General features: G+C 46.5%; 1 protein-coding gene across 3 annotated transcripts in view; it reads left to right on the forward strand.

The window, feature by feature from the left end:
* Positions 1-22,699, forward strand: part of cdh11 (cadherin 11, type 2, OB-cadherin (osteoblast)) — a 238,661-nt gene that overhangs the window by 144,766 nt on the left and 71,196 nt on the right. For all 3 annotated transcript variants that reach the window (XM_072595837.1, XM_072595835.1, XM_072595836.1), the window contains 3 exons: positions 2,718-2,837; positions 11,863-12,030; positions 15,985-16,172. In XM_072595837.1, coding sequence (XP_072451938.1) covers positions 2,718-2,837; positions 11,863-12,030; positions 15,985-16,172 — 476 coding nt within the window. The remainder of the gene's footprint in view (positions 1-2,717; positions 2,838-11,862; positions 12,031-15,984; positions 16,173-22,699) is intronic.

Raw genomic sequence — 22,699 nt, forward strand, 5'->3', positions numbered from 1 at the left:
GTCACTTTGTTTCCGATATACACTTTAGGCTCCAGTCAGACCACATTTAGAATAGTGTGAGCAATTTTGGGCCCCATAGCTCAGGAAAGATATATTGGCACTGGAGTGGGCCTAGAGGAGGTCCCAGGAAAGGAAGGCTTAACATGTGAGGAATGTTCACCAATGTTTACTTGGTGAAGTTTAGAACGATTAGGGGAATCTGACTGAAACTTACAGAATGCTGAGAGGCCTAGACAGGGTTGACGTTGGGAAGATGTTTCCATTGGCAGGCGAGATGAGGACCTGATGGCACAGCCTTACAATAAAGGGAAGACCTATTAGAACGGAGATAAGGAAAAACTTCTTCAGCCAGAGAGTGGTGAATCTGTGGAATTCACTGCCACAGAAGGAGGCCAGGTTATTGCATTTATTTAAAACAAAGATAGGTAAGTTATGGATTGCCAATGGGGTCAAAGGTTATGGGAAGAAAGTGGAAAAATGGGGTTGAAAAATCTATCAGCCATGCTTGAATGGTGGAGCAAACTCGATGGGCCAAATGGCCTAATTCCTACTCCTATGTCTTATAGTCTTTAGCTGTGAATACAGGAGGTGTCAGCATCATTCAGTAGGTTGGGCTGCATCTGTGGAGAGAGGGAAGAAAGGGTTCACAGCTGGAATTTAACCAAACTTTTACTGATGAGCTAGCAGACAGATGGTGCCCAATACCTTCTCAAAATCATGTTGTTTTACTGCATTGGCTGGTGGCTCTCTGGGAGATCAATTGATTTGCTTAACTGGTTTACAAAGGCTCTTCCAACATACGGAGGCTGATTGCCTGCAATGCAGAGCGGCTTCTTATTGGCTCCAACTTGCTTTCCACCAAAATATCAATATGTTTCTACTTCCCTTCATGGATGGATTTTTGACCTGCTTCCCAAACTCCTCCTTCACCCAGAAATCTGTCCTGTTAATGCTGTTTCTTTCTCTACAGATGCTGCCAGACCCGCTGAGCTTCCCCAGCAGTTACACTTTGAGCCTCCAATCTTGCTTCCATGCTATAGTAGTCCGGGTAGTGTTTAATGATATCCTGCATTGCAATGGGTATAAATTCTCATTTCCAAGCATTGACGTTGCTCAGCTCAATACATAAAATCAATTGTTAAAAGTGCTGTAAACACTTAATTAGCTCCTGACAATACCTGAATGATACAGATTTACAGCAGCAGTTTTCAAACCGAAGACACACATCAGCCAGATTGGTGAACCCATGAGCGTGATAATATGTAGTCTTTACAAAGTACGGGGAAGCTAATCCTGCCTCTCAACATGTTCTGATTGATGATTATCCCTCAGTTTTTCTCTCTGTGCAGTATATGTATTGCGCAAGAGTTACTGATTTATATTAAGATGCCAATATAGATCATGCCTCAAGAACGTCCTCAGGTACTACGTGTGTTCACGTGGTAAGGTCCTAGGGAGTGTTGCTGAACAAAGTGACCTTGGAGTGCAGGTTGCTTAGTTCCTTGAATGTGGAGTCACAGGTAGATAGGATAGTGAAGAAGGCATTTGGTATGCTTTTCTTTATTGGTCAGAGTATTGAGTACAGGAGTTTGGAGGTCATGTTGTGGCTGTACAGGACATTGGTTAGGCCACTGTTGGAATATTGCATGCAATTCTGGTCACCTTCCTATCAGAAAGATGTTGTGAAACTTGAACGGGTTCAGAAAAGAGGTACAAGGATGTTGCCAGGGTTGGAGGGTTTGAGCTTCGGGAGAGGTTGAATAGGCTGGGGCTGTTTTTCCTGGAGCATCGGAAGCTGAGGGGTGACCTTATAGAGGTTTATAAAATTATAAGGGGCATGGATAGGGTAAATAGACAATGTCTTTTCCCTGGGGTGGGGGAGTCCAGAACTAGAAAGCATAGGTTTAGGGTGAGAGGGGAAAGATATAAAAGAGACTAAGGGGCAACTTTTTCACACAGAGGGTGGTGCGTGTATGGAATGAGCTGCCAGAGGAAGTGGTGGAGGCTGGTACAATTGCAACATTTATAGGCATTTGGATGGGTATATGAATAGGAAGGGTTTGGAGGGATATGGGCTAGGTGCTGGCAGGTGGGGCTAGATTGGGTTGGGATATCTGTTCGGCATGGACGGGTTGGACTGAGGGTCAATTTCCGTGCTGTACATCTCTATGTCTCTATGACTGTATGATTGAACAGGCTTAATTCAATACAGCTATGCAAAGAGGATAGTAAGCAAGGTTATCTTATCAGGAACTTGACAGACCCAGGCTTCAGTTCCATTTCAAATGAAAACAGAAAGTGCTGGAGAAACTCAGCAGGCCTGGCAGTATCTGGGGAGAGAGAAATAGAGTTAACCTTTCAAGCCTGTTATGTCTCTCCTTCAGAACTGTTTCCAGTTCCATTTGATCTGACGTCACTGTTATGTAACATATTTGGCATAATCTCAAGATTTGCAGCCTCTCTCGATGCAAGTATTATCCTTGTAAGATGTCTTCACATCCCTTTTAAAGTGCTGACAGTTGTGTACCTGGTGTCGTTAGCCATCGGTTTTATAACAAAACACTTGCACCACAACATTGACAGCTCAAGGTACAGGCTTCTGACAGCGTGATGAATGGGAAGGCTCAGGTTTGGATGCTGTGCACTCTTTCATGTGTTGTCTCCATTTATCACTCCCTCGCTGCCTTTGACAATGAGATCATCTCCATCTCTTTCAGGAACCTCTGTCATTCAAGTCACAGCCACGGACGCCGATGACCCATCTTACGGGAACAGTGCCCGGCTGGTGTATAGCATTCTCGAGGGTCAGCCTTACTTCTCAGTCGAACCTCAGACAGGTAAGAGCATCACTCTTTCATATGAGCAGAGTGGTGGGAGAGCTGAGCAGACTGTTGAAATTCATCTCAAAATGTGGTTGAATTACAAGACGAAGCTTCACTTCAGCAGTACAGATGATTTGCTCAAGATTTATAGATTGCCAACCCCGAATGAATATATTCCAGGAGGTTTTCATCGTTTAACTCCATTCTCCAAATTTCGATAACAGCCAAATGGGTTCAAAGAAAGTACCCCTTATTTTCATGCTGCTAAGAGCTTTCTCCTGTATGTTGGATGCAGCACGTTCCTGGTCGGTAATCTTTAATTCCTGGGGTTGTCAGGATAATTTTAAAGGTTTAGCAAACCCCAGGCAAAGCACATCTGGAATGCTGCATTCAAGTCTTGGCCAATAAACCTGGAAAAGGATGGAATAGCTTTGGAAGAGAACCAGTGTAGAATCACTGGAACAATATCAGAGATAATTTATGAGGACAGGTTGCATAAACTTGACTTGTATTGCCAAGACTTTAAAGGGAATGGTAGCGCAGTGTTAATGTTACTGGACTAGTTCAAATGGAAATGAATTCAAATTCTATCATGGATGACAAGAGAAATAAATCTGGAATACCATGCTAGTCTCATTATTAATGGTCATGCATGTTGTGTTCTGCCTCATAGTCAGTATGCCTTTTACATTCACAGTATGTCAGCATGCCTTTAGTAGACAGGCTCATGATGTCTTTTCTATTATTGTGTACTCCTTATGTCTATAGGTCTCAGACTCAATAAAATACCTATAGCTGTGGAAACAGGCCATTTGGCCCAACAATCCACACTGACTCTCCAAAGAGCATCCCACCCACACTAATTCTCCTACTCTGTCGCTGTAATCTTGGATTTCCCATGGCTAGCACACCTATCCCTGCATACAAGAGATAATTTAGCACAGTCAATCCACCTGGACTGACGAGAGCACCCACAGGAAACCCACACTGATACAGGGAGAACGTGCAAACTCCACACAGACAGTTGCCTGAGGCTGGAGTTGAACCCAGATCCCTGGCGCTGTGAGGCAGTAGTGCTAACCACTGAGTCACCATGCCATCTGACTCCAGCTTAACTGGGGCCGTTTGTAACATGACACACTAATGAGAGCATATTGCACTTTGTCAAGCAAAAACTGAATGTTAGCTCAGATACGGTTATGTTTGTGAAATTATAAACTGTATATATTAGTGAGCTGTAATAAATATTTTCAATAAGACCATGAGAAATAGGAACAGGAGTAGGCCATTCAGCCCCTCGAGCCTGCTCTGCCATTCATTAGGATCGTGGCTGCTCTAACATTCCTCATGCCCACTTTCCTGCATTTTCCCTGTAACCCTTGATTCCCCAACTAATCAAAAATCTATTGATCTCAGCCTTAAATGTACACAGGAGCTCTGCTTCCACAGTTCTTTGCGACAATGAGTTCCAATGACTTTCAATCCTCTGAGAAAAGACATTCCTGATCATCCCAGTCTCAAATTGGTGCCCAAATCCCCCACGTGCTAAGTTTGCTTTGTTACACGGGATGACATAAACGTTGCAGCAGCAGGTAAAGATAACTGAAATAAAAACACAACAATGCAGCTTCTGGATTACTGAGAAAACCCATCGCTTAACGGTCCATGCGCAAGGCATGCTTAGCACCTACACGACACGGACTGTAATGTTTTGAGGAGGTGGCTTACCAAACTTTGGAGGACAGGTTGGGATGGACATTTAATATTGACTTGCCAGCAATATTATATTCTAGTATTGAATATTACAAAATAAAGACTGAAGGATGATATAGTTGAGATATTGAGGCATTGAAATGTTTAAAGGAGTAGGGATGGAGAAAAATTGTTTCCTCTGTTATTGGAATGGAAATTACAGTCTTAAAATAGGAGCAATTCTTCACTCATACGATCGTCAAAATCTAGATTTGTCTCTCTCAGAAAACTCTGGACATTGGGAACCATTAGTACATTCCCAGACTGACACTGGTAAGTTTTGGTTTGGTGAAGGTATCAAATGATACGGGGCTTAAACGGATTTATGATACAGATCAATCATGGTTTTGTGATATAGATCTCAAACCAGTTTTATTAAGTGAGAGAACAGACTTGAGGGGATGAATGGCCTACTCCTGCTCCTGTGATTTATTACACAGCTGCTGTGAGATTGAACCACAGGTAGATATGAATCCCACTCCTGACTCATGTTTAACACCTGTCACTTCTCTGAATAGTGAATTCAGAACTTTCTAAAATGAAAAAGCATGGATTACCTACTGAAAATAGATATAATATTTACTCAGAGCTTAAATCGTGACTCTCCTTCCCTTTGAAATTATCACCTAATTCTCCAATCACTGCCATCCTGCTTTTCAATCCTCCTCAAAAATCAGCAAATCAACATTAAATGCCCGTCCCTGCATTCCTTTGGAAGGAGGATGAACCTCCTCCACAAAATGTCACAGTCAGTGTGTTGTAGGTGCTAACTACAGCAGTGTATTTGCTAATGGATAGCCATTCTATCAACTGTCCCTCACCTCTTCTCCCACTCTCTCCTGCCTCCCCTTTCTCACATTCTCTCAATTCTCAACTTTCCCCATCCCTTCTTCCAGTCACTCCACTCCACTCTTCTCTCTCTCTTGCTCCCTCTCTCTTTCGTGCTCTCTCTCTCGTGCTCTCTTTCTCTCCCATGCTTTCTCTCATTGCTCTCTCTTCCTCTCTTTCCCTCTCTCATGCTCTTTCTATCACTCTCTCTCTTTCGTGCTCTCTCTCTCATGCTCTCTTTCTCTCCCATGCTTTCTCTCATTGCTCTCTCTTCCTCTCTTTCCCTCTCTCATGCTCTCTCTATCTCTCTCTCTCTTTCGTGCTCTCTCTCTCGTGCTCTCTTTCTCTTCCATGCTGTCCCTCGTGCTCTCTCTCTCTCTCACTCTCTCTCTTATGCTCTGTCTCACTCTCTCTTGTGCTCTCACTCGTGCTCTCTCTCTCTCTCTCACTCTCTCTCATGCTCTGTCTCACTCTCTTGTGCTCTCTCTCGTGCTCTCTCTTCACTCTCTGTTTCTCTCTGTCTCTCTTGCGTGCACTCTCTTGCTCTGCTTTCCATCCTTTTACTGAAAATGAAACAAAACTGAAATACCGGGGAAAAGCGCTGTCTCTAAATGAAAATTAGGTTTGTTTTGGGACCGTAACCATGGTTAACAATGCAGTTTCTCTTGAGCCATAATAGGCATTAAATAAGACTGAACCTCATTACTGTCCAGGAGTGGGAACAGAGCAACTGTAAAGCAATTTTTAAAGTTTATAAACAATATAACCTTGTGTTTTATATCACTCTGGTGGTTTACAGAGCGTTATACAGGCATTTTGTATTTGCATAATTTATTCAGATGAGGGGAGCGGGACTAATTTGCTTTTATACTCGGTCCTTGGAACTGCTTGTGAAAGAGTCTTTTAGTATTTTGGCTATGGTTTCCTCTGAATGTTTATCTCCAGGGCTCATTCACATATTGGAGGAGAATGAGCCACAAGGAAAGATTAGAAAGAAAACCTGCATTTTGAAAGTGATGTTCATTACCATAGGAATTCCCACAACACTTTGCAGACAGTCAAGCACTTTTTATTTTAAGTGCACTGACTCTTTGAAGTGCCTCAATGAGAGGCAGAGTGACTATTCTGACATTCCTCTGAATCCAATCAAATTTCTTCAGTCCAATGAATGAGCAACATTTGGAGCAATCTCTGAGGGAAGCCGATGGAGATCCAAAAAGTAGGATTGGATTGAAAATGTTGTTCACTGTCCTCGATTTGGCTTCAGAAGAGGAAGATTGCAGGCATGTGGTTTATCACATGTTCTGGCACAGGCAAACATGGCAGTCAATTTGCCCACAGCCAGCTCTGGAAAACAGCAGTGTGGTAAATGTCCAGACAATCTTGTTTCTTTTGGCATGTTGGTTCAGAGATAAGATTTTGGTGAGAAAGTACACATGTTTCTTCAGAGTAGCAACATGGAATGCTTTTACATCCACAGAATTAAGGCTCAGTTCAGCTTCTGGTGCAAAGGACAGCTCCTGCAGCAGTGTAGCACTCACTCAACATTAACATCGTTTGTGTCCTTGAGGCCTCATGTTCTGACTTAATCCCATAACCTCCTGACTCAGAGGCAAGGAGGAAGCTATACCCACTGATCTCAGACCCTAGGCAATGAATCTTGGCTCACTGTCTTTAAAAAAGACAAGGACCACTGACATTCCTGATGAAGGGCTTATGCCCAAAATGTAGGCACTCCTGCTCCTCAGATGCTGCCTGACCTGCTGAGCTGTTTCAGCACCACACCATTTGACACTAACAAGGATGATGTCTAATAACTTTAGGGGCAGCCCGGTGGTTCAGTAACTTGCCTCATAGTGCCAGGGACCCAGGTTTAATTCCAGCCTCCAGCGAATGTCTGTATGGAGTTTGCACATTCTCCCTGTGTCTGCGTGGGCTTCCTCTGGGTGCTCCGATTTCACCCCACAACCCAAAGATGAGCAGGTTAGATGGATTGGCCATGGGAAATTACCCATAGTAGACAAGCAGGAGGCTGGTGGAACACAGTAAGCCAGGCAGCACCAGGAGGGACAGGCAGGAGGCTGGAAGAGCACAGTAAGCCAGGCAGCATCTGAAGGTGAAGAAGTCAATGTTTTGGGTATAAGCCTTTTTCATGTTCTACTCAAAACATTGACTTCTCCCCCTCCTGATGCTGCCTGGCTTGCTGTGTTCCTCCAGCCTCCTGCCTGTCCCTCCTGATGCTGCCTGGCTTGCTGTGTTCTTCCAGCCTCCTGCCTGTCCCTCCTGATGCTGCCTGCCTTGCTGTGTTCCTCCAGCCTCCTGCCTGTCCCTCCTGATGCTGCCTGCCTTGCTGCGTTCTTCCAGCCTCCTGCCTGTCCTTCCTGATGCTGCCCGGCTTGCTGTGTTCCTCCAGCCTCCTGCCTGTCCCTCCTGATACTGCCTGGCTTGCTGCGTTCTTCCAGCCTCCTGCCTGTCCTTCCTGATGCTGCCCGGCTTGCTGTGTTCCTCCAGCCTCCTGCCTGTCCCTCCTGATACTGCCTGGCTTGCTGCGTTCTTCCAGCCTCCTGCCTGTCCTTCCTGATGCTGCCCGGCTTGCTGTGTTCCTCCAGCCTCCTGCCTGTCCCTCCTGATACTGCCTGGCTTGCTGCGTTCCTCCAGCCTCCTGGCTATCTACTTTGGATTCCAGCATCTGCAGCTTTTTAGTCTCTCACTTGCCCCATAGTATCCAGAGTTGGGCAAGCTAGGTGGGTTAGCCATGGGAAATAGATAAAAACAATGACTGCAGATGCTGGAAACCAGATTCTGGATTAGTGGTGCTGGAGGAGCACAGCAGTTCAGGCAGCATCCAAATAGCTTCGAAATCGACGTTTCGGGCAAAAGCCCTTCATCGGGAATTCAGGCAGAGAGCCTGAAGGGTTGAGAGATAAGCTAGAGGAGGGTGGGGGTGGGGAGAAAGTAGCATAGAGTACAATAGGTGAGTGGGGGAGGGGATGAAGGTGATAGGTCAGGGAGGAGAGGGTGGAGTGGATAGGTGGAAAAGAAGATAGGCAGGTAGGACAAGTCCGGACAAGTCATAGGGACAGTTACTGAGCTGGAAGTTTGGAACTAGGGTGAGGTGGGGGAAGAGGAAATGAGGAAGCTGTTGAAGTCCACATTGATGCCCTGGGTTTGAAGTGTTCCGTGGCGGAAGATGAGGCGTTCTTCCTCCAGTCTTCTGGTGGTGAGGGAGCAGTGGTGAAGGAGGCCCAGGACCTCCATGTCCTCAGCAGAGTGGGAGGGGGAGTTGAAATTTTGGGCCACGGGGCGGTGTGGTTGATTGGTGCGGGTGTCTCGGAGATGTTCCCTAAAGCGCTCTGCTAGGAGGCGTCCAGTCTCCCCAGTGTAGAAGAGACCACATCGGGAGCAACGGATACAATAAATGATATTAGTGGATGTGCAGGTAAAACTTTGATGGATGTGGAAGGCTCCTTTAGGGCCTTGGAAAGAGGTGAGGGAGGAGGTGTGGGCGCAGGTTTTACAGTTCCTGCGGTGGCAGGGGAAGGTGCCAGGATGGGAGGGTTGGTTGTAGGGGGGCGTGGACCTGACCAGGTAGTCACGGATGGAGTGGTCTTTGCGGAAGGCGGAAAGGGGTGGGGAGGGAAATATATCCCTGGTGGTGGGGTCTTTTTGGAGGTGGCGGAAATGTCGGTGGATGATTTGGTTGATGCGAAGGTTTGTAGGGTGGAAGGTGAGCACCAGGGGCGTTCAGTCCTTCTAACAGTTGGAGGGGTGGGGTCTGAGGGCGGAGGTGCGGGATGTGGACGAGATGCGTTGGAGGGCATCTTTAACCACGTGGGAAGGGAAATTGCGGTCTCTAAAGAAGGAGGCCATTTGGTGTGTTCTGTGGTGGAACTGGTCCTCCTGGGAGCAGATATGGAGGAGGCGGAGGAATTGGGAATACGGGGTGGCATTTTTGCAGGAGGTAGGGTCGGGAGAGGTGTAATCCAGGCAGCTGTGGGAGTCGGTGGGTTTATAAAAAATGTCAGTGTCAAGTCGGTCATCATTAATGGAGATGGAGAGGTCCAGGAAGGGGAGGGAGGTGTCAGAGATGGTCCAGGTAAATTTAAGGTCAGGGTGGAATGTGTTGGTGAAGTTGATGAATTGCTCAACCTCCTCGTGGGAGCACGAGGTGGCGCCAATGCAGTCATCAATGTAGCGGAGGAAGAGGTGGGGAGTGGTGTCGGTGTAATTACGGAAGATCGACTGTTCTATGTAGCCAACAAAGAGACAGGCATAGCTGGGGCCCATATGTGTGCCCATGGCTACCCCTTTGGTCTGGAGGAAGTGAGATGATTCGAAAGAGAAATTGTTAAGGGTGAGGACCAGTTCGGCCAAACGAATGAGAGTGTCAGTGGAAGGGTACTGTTGGGGACGTCGGGAGAGGAAGAAACGGAGCGCTTAGAGGCCCTGGTCATGGCGGATGGAGGTGTAGAGGGATTGGATATCCATGGTGAAGATGAGGCGTTGGGGGCCGCGGAAACGGAAGTCTTGGAGGAGGTGGAGGGCATGGGTGGTGTCTCGAACGTATGTGGGGCGCTCCTGGACTAGGGGGGATAGGACAGTGTTGAGATAGGTAGAGATGAGTTCAGTGGGGCAGGAGCATGCTGAGACAATGGGTCGGCCAGGGTGGTCAGGCTTGTGGATCTTGGGAAGGAGGTAGAACCGGGCAGTGCGGGGTTCCCGGACTATGAGGTTGGAAGCTGTGGGTGGGAGATCTCCTGAGGTGATGAGGTTCTGTATGGTCTAGGAGTGATGGTTTAGTGATGGAGGGGTGGGATTATGGTCGTGGGGGCAGTAGGAAGAGGTGTCCTCGAGTTGGCGTTTGGTTTCAGTGGTGTTGAAGTCAGTGCGCCAGACTACCACTGGGCCCCCTTTATCTGCTGGCTTGATGGTGAGGTTGGGATTGGAGCAGAGGGATTGGAGGGCTGTGCGTTGTGAGAGTGAGAGGTTGGAGTGAGGGAGGGGGGTAGACAGGTTGAGGCGGTTAATGTCCCGGCGGAAGTTGGAAATGAAGAGTTCGAGGGCAGGTAATAGGCCAGCGCGGGGTGTCCAGGTGGATGCAGTGTGTTGGAGGTGGGCGAAGGGGTCCTCGGAAGGTGGGCGTGAGTCCTGATTGTGAAAGTAAGTTTGGTGGCGGAGGCAGTGGTAGAATTGTTCGATGTCACGGCGTGTATTAAATTCATTGATGTGTGGATGGAGGGGGATGAAGGTGAGTCCTTTGCTGAGGACTGATTGTTTTGTCCTCAGTGAGGAGGAGGTCTTGAGGGATGGTGAAAACTCGGCAGGGCTAGGAGCTGGGATCTGGTGTGGGTGTGGAGCTTGCAGTGGGGGTGGAGCCGGTAACTGGAGTGGGTGTGATGGTGGGGGGAATGGGGGTGGAGTCATGAGCAGGGGCTGGGAATGGTGACAGTGGGATCTGTGGGGCGTCGTGTCAGCAGAATGCAGGTGAGTGGCGTTGGTGGGGGCAGAAGTAGTGGCAGACACGGCAGTAGGGGTGGCAGAAGTCACTGAGCGTGTGACATCAGCGATGATGTGAGGGGCGGAAGTGATGTCACGTGTGATGCATGAGGAATTGTGAGGGGTGGAAGTGGCTGTGAGAGTGGCCATGATGGGGGCGGAAGTGACATCATCAATCAGCGTAGGGTTGGCAGCTGCACCAGCCGCATGGCTAATGGCATCCGAGCAGTTCCAGAGGCTGGGGAATGTTTCAGGAGTGCTGGTTATGGAGGTAGGTAGATAGGTTATAGGGATGGGGGTGTGGGTCTGGGTGGGATGCAGCTTGTAGGGTTGGTGTGGACCCAATAGGCCAAATGGCTTGCTTCCACATTGTAGGGATTCTATGGTCAAGTTGCACCCAGCTCTTCTCATTTCTCAGTCAAAGTGCTGACAGCAATGAGCAGGAATCCTGATCACTTGTTCTTTGTTCTCCTGAGATCAGCAGGGCGCACTGTAGCCACTCAGCTACCAACTCTCGAACTGTCCTATAAATGTATTATTGCACATTCACTTCCTTCATCCAAGTCATTAATATACATTGTAAATAACTAGAACTGCCCCCACCAAAGCCTTAGAATTGATCCCTGTTGACATCCTAAAGATTTTCCATTTACACTGCAACTCTGACTTCAGGCTGACCAATTCCTTATTAATATACTACCCACAACACTAAGGGTTTTTGTCTCATTCAGTAGCCTAATGTATGGTACCTTACCAACATCCACAGGTGTTATGATGCCAAGATAAAATGTGACTTGGAACCTATCGTCATGTTAAAAATGCAATGTGAGTGTTAGCTAATAGGTTCAATATCCACAAGGGTTTTAACTTTCGGCTCAGCACAGGATTATGCCCATTATCTTTGACAGTAGTACACTGAATGATACAAGAATATAATACGTTCCTTCCTATCTCCTCTATCAAGGCATCATAAGGACGGCTCTTCCGAACATGGATCGGGAAGCGAGGGAGGAGTATCTCGTGGTGATACAGGCGAAGGACATGGGAGGCCACATGGGAGGTCTCTCTGGAACGACAAAAGTGACGATCACCCTAACCGATGTCAACGACAACCCACCAAAGTTCCCGCAGAGTAAGGAAGCTCCTTTCTCATTTTGCACCTTTTTGGTTGTTAAGGCTTACGAAGAGTCGGCAAAGTGTGACGCTGGAAAAGCACAGCAGGTCAGGCAGCATCTGGGGAACATGAGAGTTGATGTTTCAGGCATGACCCTTCATCAGGACCGGCGAAGGGTTATGCCCGAAATGTCAATTCTCCTGCTCCTCAGACACCATCTGACCTGATGTGCTTTTTCAGCAGTGACACTTTATTGACTCTTACTCTCCAGTAGTTGTGGCCCTCACTATTTCCGAATTAAAGGTTATGAAGCCAGGGCAAGTAGAGAGAAAAACAAATTGATGAGCCCTGAGTTAATTTAATTGAGAAAATGTTTGCATTCTTAGGACTAAAGGGATCAAAAGAGAGATAGCAGGAACAAGATACTCAGTCAAAAAATCAACCATGATCATATAGGATGGCATAACAGGCTTGAAGGGCCGAATGTCCTATCCCTGCTCTGAATTTCTATATTTGAGGGTGAAATGCATCCCATTCCTCTGTTCTGAATGTCTCAGGGATAATACTGAAAACACTGACTCTCCACTGAGCCACTGTTCGACTTTCTGTTTCAATTTCCAAGAAGAAACACTAGCTGTAGGAACTGAAAGGTAGCACCTCTGACAGTGCTGCACCTCCCTCAGTGAGGCATTAGGAGTGCCTCTGACAGTGATGCATTTCCCTCAGTGCTGCATTAGGAGTGCCTCTGACAATGCTGCACCTCCTTCAGTGCTGCATTAGGAGTGCCTCTGACAGTGCTGCACCTCCCTCAGTGCTGCATTAGGAGTGCCTCTGACAGTGCTGCACCTCTCACAGTGCTACTCCTCCCTCAGTGCTGCATTAGGAGTGCCTCTGACAGTGCTGCACCTCTCTCAGTGCTGCAATCCCTCAGTGCAGGATTAGGAGTGTCTCTGACAGTGTGGCAGCTCCCTCAGTGCAGCAGTAGGAGTGCCTCTGACAATGCTGCACCTCCCTCAGTGCAGCATTAGGTGTGCCTCTGACAGTGATGCATTTCCCTCAGTGGTGCATTAGGAGTGCCTCTGACAGTGCTGCACCTCCCTCAGTGAGGCATTAGAAGTGCCTCTGACAGTGATGCATTTCCCTCAGTGCTGCATTAGGAGTGCCTCTAACAATGTTGCTCCTCCCTCAGTGCTGCATTAGGAGTGCCTCTGACAGTGCTGCACCTCCCTTAGTGCTGCATTAGAAGTGCCTCTGTCAGGGCCGCACCTCCCTCAGTGCTGCACCTCCCTCAGTGCTGCATTAGGAGTGCCTCTGACAGTGCTGCACCTCCCTCAGTGCTGCATTAGGAGTACCCCTGAAAGTGCTGAACTTCCCTCAGTACTGCAGAAGGAGTGCCTCTGACAGTGCTGCACCTCCGTCAGTGCTGCATTAGGAGTGCCTCTGACAGTGCTGCACCTCCGTCAGTGCTGCATTAGGAGTGTCTCTGACAGTGCTGCACCACCCTCAGTGCAGCATTAGTAGTGCCCCTGACAGTGCTGCACTTCGCTCAGTGCTGCATTATGAGTGCCTCTGACAGTGCTGCGCCTCCCTCAGTGTTGCATTAGGAGTCCCTCTGACTTTGCTGCACCTCCTTCAGTGCTGCATTAGGAGTGCCTCTGATAGTGCTGCATTTCCCTCTGTGCTGCAGAAGGAGTGCCTCTGAGAGTGCTGCACCTACCTCAGTGCAGCATTATGAGTGCCTCTGACAGTGCTGCACCTCCGTCAGTGCTGCATTAGGAGTGCCTCTGACAGTGCTGCATCTCCTTCAGTGCTGCATTAGGACTGCCTCTGACAGTGCTGCACCTCCCTCAGTGCTGCAGAAGGAGTGCTTCTGACAGTGCTGCACCTCCCTCTGTCCAGCATTAGGAGTGCCTCTGACAGTGCTCCACCTCCCTCAGAACAGCATTAGGAGTGCCTCTGACAATGCTGCACCTTCCTCAGTGCTACAATCGGAGTGCCTCTGACAGTGCTGCACCTCCCTCAGTGCTGCATTACGAGTGCGTCTGACAGTGCTGCTACTCCCTCAGTGCTGCACCTCCCTCAGTGCAGCACTCGGAGTGCCTCTGGCAGTGCTGCATCTCCCTCAGTGCTGCACCTCCCTCAGTGCTGCATTTGGAGTTCCTCTGACAGTGCTGCACCTCGCTCAGTGCAGCATTAGGAGTGCCTCTGACAGTGCTGCACCTGCCTCAGTGCTGCACCTCCCTTAGTGCTGCATTAGGAGTGCCTGATTGCTGACGGTTTGCGGGACAAGCTTGTCTTTGCGGGTTTCCAACACTGGTAGGCGCTAGTGCTGCCACCGTTCAGTTGCTGGGAACTGCAACCATCCATCCTTAGGTGGTCCCAGTTCATCCATCACCTCACTCTTGATCTCCTACAGGAAGTATGCATGTCCTTCATTCCTGATTCTTTCAGGCTAAAGCCTTTCGTCTCCTGCCAGTGCCAGTGTTCGACCAGTGCAATTTCCTCTTCCATTCCCAGCACATGGGCATCACTGACAAGGCTGTCACTCTGTGACTGTCCTTAATTTCTCAAAGAAGGTAGTCTGCACCTTCGTCTGTATTCTCTCCAGATGTTGTACAGGCCACTTCAGCTTATTTCTTTATTCTTCCATGGGACATGCGTCTTGGTGGTGATGCCAACATTTTGTGCCCATCCCTAATTGCCCTTGAATTGAGTTGCTTGCTAAAACATCTCAGAGGACAGTTAAGGGCCAGGATGGTGAATATCCTTTTCTTGAGAAAATTAGTGACCCAGCATCACAGACATTTATTGCCCTTCTCAGAGGACAGTCAACCACATTGCTGTGGGTCTGGAGTCACATGTAGGCCAGACCAGGTAAGGATGGCAGATTTCTTTTACTATTGGAAATTAGTGAACTAGATTGGTGACCTTATAGAGGTTTACAAAATTATGAGGGGCATGGATAGGATAAATAGGCAAAGTCTTTTCCCTGGGGTCGGGGAGTCCAGAACTAGAGGGTTTAGGGTGAGAGGGGAAAGATATAAAAGAGACCTAAGGGGCAACCTTTTCACGCAGAGGGTGGTACGTGGATGGAATGAGCTGCCAGAGGATGTGGTGGAGGCTGGTACAATTGCAACATTTATGAGGCATTTGGATGGGTATATGAACAGGAAGAGTTTGGAGGGATATGGGCCAGGTGCTGGCAGGTGGGACTAGATTGGGTTGGGATATCTGGTCGGCATGGATGGTTTGGACCGAAGGGTCTGTTTCCATGCTGTACATCCCTATGACTCTAATCAACAATGGTTTCATGATCATCATTGGGCTCTTAATTCCAGATTTTTATTGAATGTGCAAATTCTACCATCTACCATGGTGGGATTTGAACCCCTGTCCCCAGAACTTTACCTGGATCTCTGGCTTAATAGGCCAGTGATAATACCATTAAGCCCATTTGATGATCACTAAATTACGTAATATATTGTATTCTAGCTGCTGTGGTGGGATTTGAACTTGCTGCCCCACAGCTTTAGATCTGGGCCCGTTGATGACTGGTCTAATGGCATTACCCTTACCACTAACCCTCCTCAATGAGCTTTGTGTGGAGCTGGAGCCAGTAGTGATCCTGACTGGGGAAACATAGCCTTGGTAAGAGAAGAAATAGGGTTGTTATTCACAATCTAAGACCAGGTTTGAATTCAGTAAGGAATCCCTATGTTCACATTGTCCTGGTGGGATTTAAACTCACGTTGTCTGCCTGTCCAATCCCACAACGGCTCAACATCAGTCAACATCATCAATCTTCACCACCACCAACATCATCAATCAACAGCCAAGCCTGTTGATTCCTTGCAGCACGAGTTCAGTTGGCACAAAGTCATAATTGGGATGACAAATCCCACATGTAACTAATGCCACCCAAGTTAAAAAAAACCCTTCTAAATGCAACACGTGCCATTGATTTCTCTCCAGGTGTGTATCAGATGTCGATCTCGGAAGCTGCTGCTGTAGGAACGATCGTGGGACATGTAAAGGCCAAGGACCCCGACATTGGCGAGAACGGGATGGTGTCCTACAGGATCATTGATGGCGATGGTCAAGATTTCTTTGAAATCACAACGGATTCTCAGACTCAGGAGGGAGTCATCAAACTGAAAAAGGTATCAGAGGGCATAGAAGGTGAATATGTGAATTGGATCTATTGTCTGGTGATGAGATCTTTACGAACAGTCAGTGGAAAAATCAGCTCAGTCAAAACCGTTCATAATGGTGAGGACTTTAACTGAAACTCCCCCTGACCTTTCTATTCAAAGGAGAACAATCCCAGCTTCTTTAGTTTCTTCACATAACTGAAATGCCTTCTCTCTCACACCATTCTCATAAGTCTCACCCTCACCTACTCCAAGATATTGACAGAATTGAATCAATACTCTGGCTGAGGTATATAGCCAGTGATTTATATAAATATTTTAGATCCTTGTGTTTTGTACTCCTTATATCTCTCCAGATATAAAGCCAAGGAATCCCATATGCTTTTCATCAACAGCTTAACACTCCAGTTGAGGAGTATCATTCAAGAAGAGCGTTGTTCAACAAATTACAAATTGTGTCTGTTTAATTGACTGTTGTCTGCACTGCTCATTACTGGCAGTGGGGATCGGGCCTTTCTTTGGTTGCCAATCTTTAAGATTATCCAGACATCTTCAAGACTTGAAGTTTACCCTCCACGTCTCTGTTGCTAGCCATGTGAGAGGAAAAATCTAAAGGGTGCTTCAAGGCAAATAAAAAGAGTGCTTCCTGTTTTCTTTGAACATTTTTATTTATTCCTGGAACTGAAAGGCACCCCCTGGAGGTTTGTTAGAAACAGGTTGATTGCATGTTCTTAAACATGGAGATGCTGTCATCTTTTTCCAAAAAGGAAATTGGATAAATTCTTGAAGATGAAGGCAATTTCTGAGTCATGGGGAAAGAGCAGAGATGTGGAACTATTTGGGTAGCTCTTCCATAGAGCTGGCATAACCATAGTGGGATGAATGGCCTCTTCCTCTTCCATTTTTTTTCATTCACGGGACGAGGGCATTGCTAGCTAGGCCAGCACTTATTGCCCATCCCAAATTGCACAGAAGACAGCTAAAAGTCAGCCACATTGCTGTGGGTCTGGAGCTACATGTAGGCCAGACCAGGTAAGGATGGCAGATTCCTTCCCTAAAGAACATAAGTGAACCAGGTGAGTTTTTCCCCGACAATCAAAATGGATTCATGGTCATCATGAGACTTTTAGGTCCAGATTTTTATTGAATTCACATTTCTTCATCTGCCATGGCAGGATTTGAACTCAGGCCCCCAGAACATTATGTGAGCCTCTGAATTTGGTGATAATACCAGAGCCTCTCTCAAATTGGGATTAGTTGGGAGTTGAGGGAATTAAGGATGTGTAATTAATTGATGGTCTGGTGACAAAGACTCAAGGGCAAAGAGGTGAATTGCTATGGCAGGTCATGTGATGGGACCTCTAGGATTGCACACCAATCAGAGTTGGCAAGTTCAATTCGTTGCCATAAGGGGTAGGAACCTACTCATTATCTGTCTCCTTCACGTTATATTCCACACCATTGAGTTTTTTAAAAATTATCTCAGTAGGGGATGGAAGAGATGACCTTTCATAATGGGATGCAGGATGATCTATTTTCTTGATATTTCTGAGACTGAAGTTTTGAATCACAGCCAGGTTTATAGCACAGAGATCTGTCACTGCCAACTGCTAAAATCCCAGAGAAGGAAATCTGCAGCAGTCTCACATGAGTTCCAACTGGGCATGGATCCACAGTTTCCAAACTGCCCAGAAGGGAGACTAAACTGGGACCAACTTGACATAAGAATCATCGCAGCTGTGAGGAAATGAAACTTCCCTTCTGCACTACTGTAACAGGATGGTCCACACTGCAGTCTATCTTACATCAATCCCATTGATCCATTACACTCTGTCCCTCACTCACCTACACTGGCCCCGGTTTAAGTCATAGAGAAATAGAGATGTACAGCACGGAAACAGACCCTTCGGTCCAGCTCATCCATGCCAACCAGATATCCCAACCTAATCTAGTCCCATTTTCCAACACTTGGCCCATATTCCTCTGAACCCTTCCTATTCATATACCCATCCAGATACCTCCATCACTTCCTCTGGCAGCTCATTTCATACATGCACGATCTTCTGCATGAACAAGTTGCCCTTTAGGTCCCTTTTATATCTTTCCCCTCTCACCCTAAACCTATGCCCTCTAGTTCTGGAGTCCCCTATCTCAGGGAAGAGACTTTGTCTATTTACCCTATCCATGCCCCTCATGATTTTATAAACCTCTATAAGGTCACCCCTCAGCCTCTGATGCTCCAGGGAAAACAGCCCCAGCCTATTCAGCCTCTCCCTATAGCTCAAACCCTCCATCCCTGGCAACATCCTTGCTAGATTTTAAAATCTACATGTCCTGTTTTCCAATGTCTCACCCACTGTTTTCTGTCTAAAGTTGGATGCATTGTACTTGGATTTCCTGTCAGGCATTTGGTAGGGTGCCCCATTAAAGCGTAATGGAGGGAAATAAATGCTGAGATTGTAGGGGGTAATATTTTGGAGTTGATCAGTGATTGGCTTACTAAACAGGAAGCAAAGAATAGAAGTCACTGGGTTTTTTGGCAGGATGTCATGAGTGGTGAGTCACAGGGGGTCAGTGCTGGGGCCTCAACTCTTTACAACTTTTCGAATGATTTGGATGAAGGATTCAAAAGGTATGGTAATTACATTTGCAAATGGTACCAAGATAGATAGGAAAGTGAGTTATATAGAGGACATGTGAAGCCTACACTGGGGTGTGAATAGTTTAAGCAAGTGGGCAAAGAGGTTGGAGAGGTCTGAGATAGAGAAAGATCTGGTTGTCGTTGTGCATGAATCACAGGTGGTTAGTATGTAGGGACAGCAAGCAATCCAGAAAGCAAATAGCATGCTATAGTCTATTGCGAGATTTGATTTGATTCATTGTCATATGCACCAAAATACAGTGAAAAGTGTTGTTTTGCATGCTCTACAGACAGATCCAAACATTAAAAGTGCATCAGGAGCAGAGCAAGAGTGCAGAACACAGCCGGAGGGAAGGTGCAGAGAGAGAGATCAGAATGTACATTTGAGATGTCTGTTGAAAAGTCTGATAACAGCAGGGAAGAAGCTGTTCTTGAATCTGTTCATACGTGCATTCAAACCTTTCTGTCTTCTGCTCGATGGAAGAGAGTGGAAGGGATATAAAATGAATGCAAAAGTAGCAAGGTTATACGTCACTTATACAGGGCATTAGTGAGACTGCATCTGGAGTACTGCTCACCACATTTATGAAAGGATATTAATGCATTGGAAGCAATTCAGCAGAGGTTTACTCGATGAATACCTGAAATGAGCAGATTAACTAATGAGGAAAGGTTAAGCAGACTGGGTGTGTATCATCTGGAGTCCAGAGATTCAGAGGTAACTGAATTAAAACATAGAAGATCCTGAGGGGACTTGACCAGGTGTGTGTTGCTGGTCTAATGATTCTACTTTGGGAAAATCCAGAACTGGGGTCATAGTTTAAAAATAAAGTCACAAGAATTAGCAGGGAAATCTCCAGGAATGTAGAGTTGAGGTTAAAAGCAAAACAACCATATTCAGTTGAATAACAGAGCAAGCGAAAGGGGCCAAATGGCCTACACCTATTCTTGGATCATTTGATTGTGGCTTTGTGACCTGATGCCGACCTCCTAGACCATCTCCTTGTCAGGCCCGATGTCAAATTTTGTCCAACTATGTCCCTCTGAAGTGCCTTAAGATGATTTGAGTTGAAAAGTGCAAACTCACTGCAAGTTGTTGTGATTGGGACTAATAGAATTCCTACATGTGAAAACAGGCCATTTGGCCCATTCGAGTCCACACCAACCCTCTGCAAAACCCACGCCCCTGTCTTATCCCTGTAATCCTGCATTCCCCACGGCCAACCCATCTAACCTGCACACCTTTGGACTGAGGTGAGGGATAACGATGAAAGGTATTTCTATATGATGCTGTCTGACCATGAACTGGGTCAATGCAGATGCTTAAAATTAACAAGAATTCCATTGGCCAACATTGACATCCCTCACATTGATAGATGGTAATACCTACAGTGTAGAAGGAGACCATTTGGCCCATCACATTTGTACTAGTTCCACGACATAGCTAATCAGTCTCAAACCCCTGGTCTTGCCTCATAATCTTGCAATGTTTTTCCTTTTGAAAGTTGCTGTTGTGTTCCAGATCACAACAATCCGTTTGTGAAATCTATTCCCTTCCCTGGTAGATGGCAGAGGTGGGCTTCTGGTGTGTCTTGAAAGGGGGAGAGAAAAGGAAAGGGTTTTAAAGAGAGCTGTCGAGAGCTTTGGATGTAGAGACCTGATGGTTCAACTATCATTGCTGATATGCAGCAAATCAGGTGCGTGTAAATTTCCAAACTCGGAGAAGTGCAGAGAATGTTTCAGAGTGCTTGAGCCGGTGCAGATGATAGAGTTAGGAGAAGGCAAGATCATGGAGTGACAGGACCCAGAAATGATTTGTAACTGTCTGAAGTGAACGGGGCACATTAAATAGCTCTAAAATCTTTGTTCATCTATATCTGAAGGGCAGACATGGGCTGTGTCACATTATCTCTTGTCAAGTGTCTCTGTAGTTAATCCTGTGCCAACTCTATTTAATCAGCTGGAGCAAGTTTAAACATCATGGCTGACCTTGGAAAACAGTGTACGGGCCCAAACTGAGTGTAATGCATTATTCAGCTCTTCAAAACATCATCCTAATTAGGGCTGTCAGTTTGTATGTAAAATTCATGCTAATCTTACCATCTGTTTTTTTTAACTACCCTGATCAGTCATGATGGGCATTATATTCATCTTAAAGGTCTCTCTTTGCCTTTTCTTTTTAACTAAAGTGCCTAAATGTTTTCACTTTCTCTTTGTGCCAAAAGCATTGGATGGCACGGTGGCTTATTGGTTGCACTGCTGCTTCAGAGTGTCAGGGACCTGGGTTCAATTCCAGCCTTGGATGACAGTCTGTGTGGAGTTTGCATGTTCTCTCTGTGTCTACTGGGGTTCTGTCTGGTTTCCTCCCACTGTCCAAAGATGTGCAGGTTAGGTAGATTGGCCATGCTCAATTATCCATAGCATCCAGGAATGTGCGGGTTAGCAATGGACAATGCAGGGTTGATGGGATAGGTATGTGTAGGATGCTGGTTGATGAGGACTTGATGGGCTGGATGGTCTACTTTCACACTGTTGGGATTCTGTGATTGCATACGCAAAGTTGGATATCACTTTACCCATGTGGTCTGTGGAGGTGTTTATGCTCCACAGGAGCTTTCTCCTCTCCTTAACTGGTTCAGCCACTGCCTTCTATTCCACTCCCCACCTTGTGATTCGAAATCTCTATTAAATTGCTGCTCCCTGTGGGAATGGACCTCACGGTCTCACCACTTTCTGAGTAAACACGTTTCTCCTCAATTCCTGACTGGATTCATGTAGTGACTCTCAGGGATGTGACCACAATTGCACTGCCTGAAAGGGGAGTAGTTGTTTGGTCCCGTTACTGTAACCATGCAAAGTGAAATCCAGCTACTTTTGGCGTTGTGCGGTGGAGGGCCGTACATTAAGAAAAAGATTGCCCGACTCCTTTGCCCTGTTTATTGATTGATCTCCTGAGGTTAAAAGTCTGATGGGAAGGAGACGGAGCATTCGTGATGCAGTGGTAGAGTCCCTACCTTTGATCCAGGAGGTCTGAGTTTCAGTTTCACTTGCTCCAGAGTTGTGTGATAACATCTCTGAATAGGTTGGTTCGAACCTTTATTAAAAAGAAATGAAAAAGTTGGATGGGTGCGCAAACAAAATGATCCCAGTTGAGATTCAGATGAGATTTGCTATATTGATACCAGCAAATGGTATCAGTGTATGTGTAAGAACTTCCTGACTCCCTCTGCAATGACAGTGTTGGGCTATTTGACCCAAACTGAACCTTAACCAAACTGACATCCAAGTGGGAGCTCTTTTGAAGCAGAGATGCTCAATGTTCCACAGGGAAAACCTGATTTAACTCTCACTACTCTGAAACCAGGTGTGAAATGGCTAACCCCATACCCATTTACCCTCTGTAATGTTGGAAATTGGAAAACGTTAGACTGACTGTGTCCCAGGACAATTGAATGACTCAACAACAATCACTTCCACTGAGCTGGACTTAGATTTATAGATCAGACATGGCAGGAGTCAGACTAATTGAAGGGATTGATAGTCTAATGATAATTTAACCAGGTCACTACCTCCCCATCTGGCTTTGACTGCTTTATATTTATGGCCCCTAGTTTTGAACTCCCCACAAGTGAAAATATATTCTTTCTGTCTGTCCTTTCAAGCTCTTCCATAATTATAAAGATCTCCGGCATGTCACTTCTTTTTTAAAGATTGATACAGGAACTGTGAACAATATTCCAAGATTGAGCTGACCAAGGCAAGATACATAGAATCATAGAGACATACAGCACGGAAACAGACCCTTCGGTCCAACTTCTCCATGCTGACCAGATATCCTAAATTAATCTAGTCCCATTTCTCAGCATTTGGCCCATATCTCTCTAAGGAGACAGTG

The sequence above is a fragment of the Chiloscyllium punctatum genome, chromosome 26, assembly GCF_047496795.1.
Source record: "Chiloscyllium punctatum isolate Juve2018m chromosome 26, sChiPun1.3, whole genome shotgun sequence".
Classification (NCBI taxonomy): domain Eukaryota; kingdom Metazoa; phylum Chordata; class Chondrichthyes; order Orectolobiformes; family Hemiscylliidae; genus Chiloscyllium; species Chiloscyllium punctatum.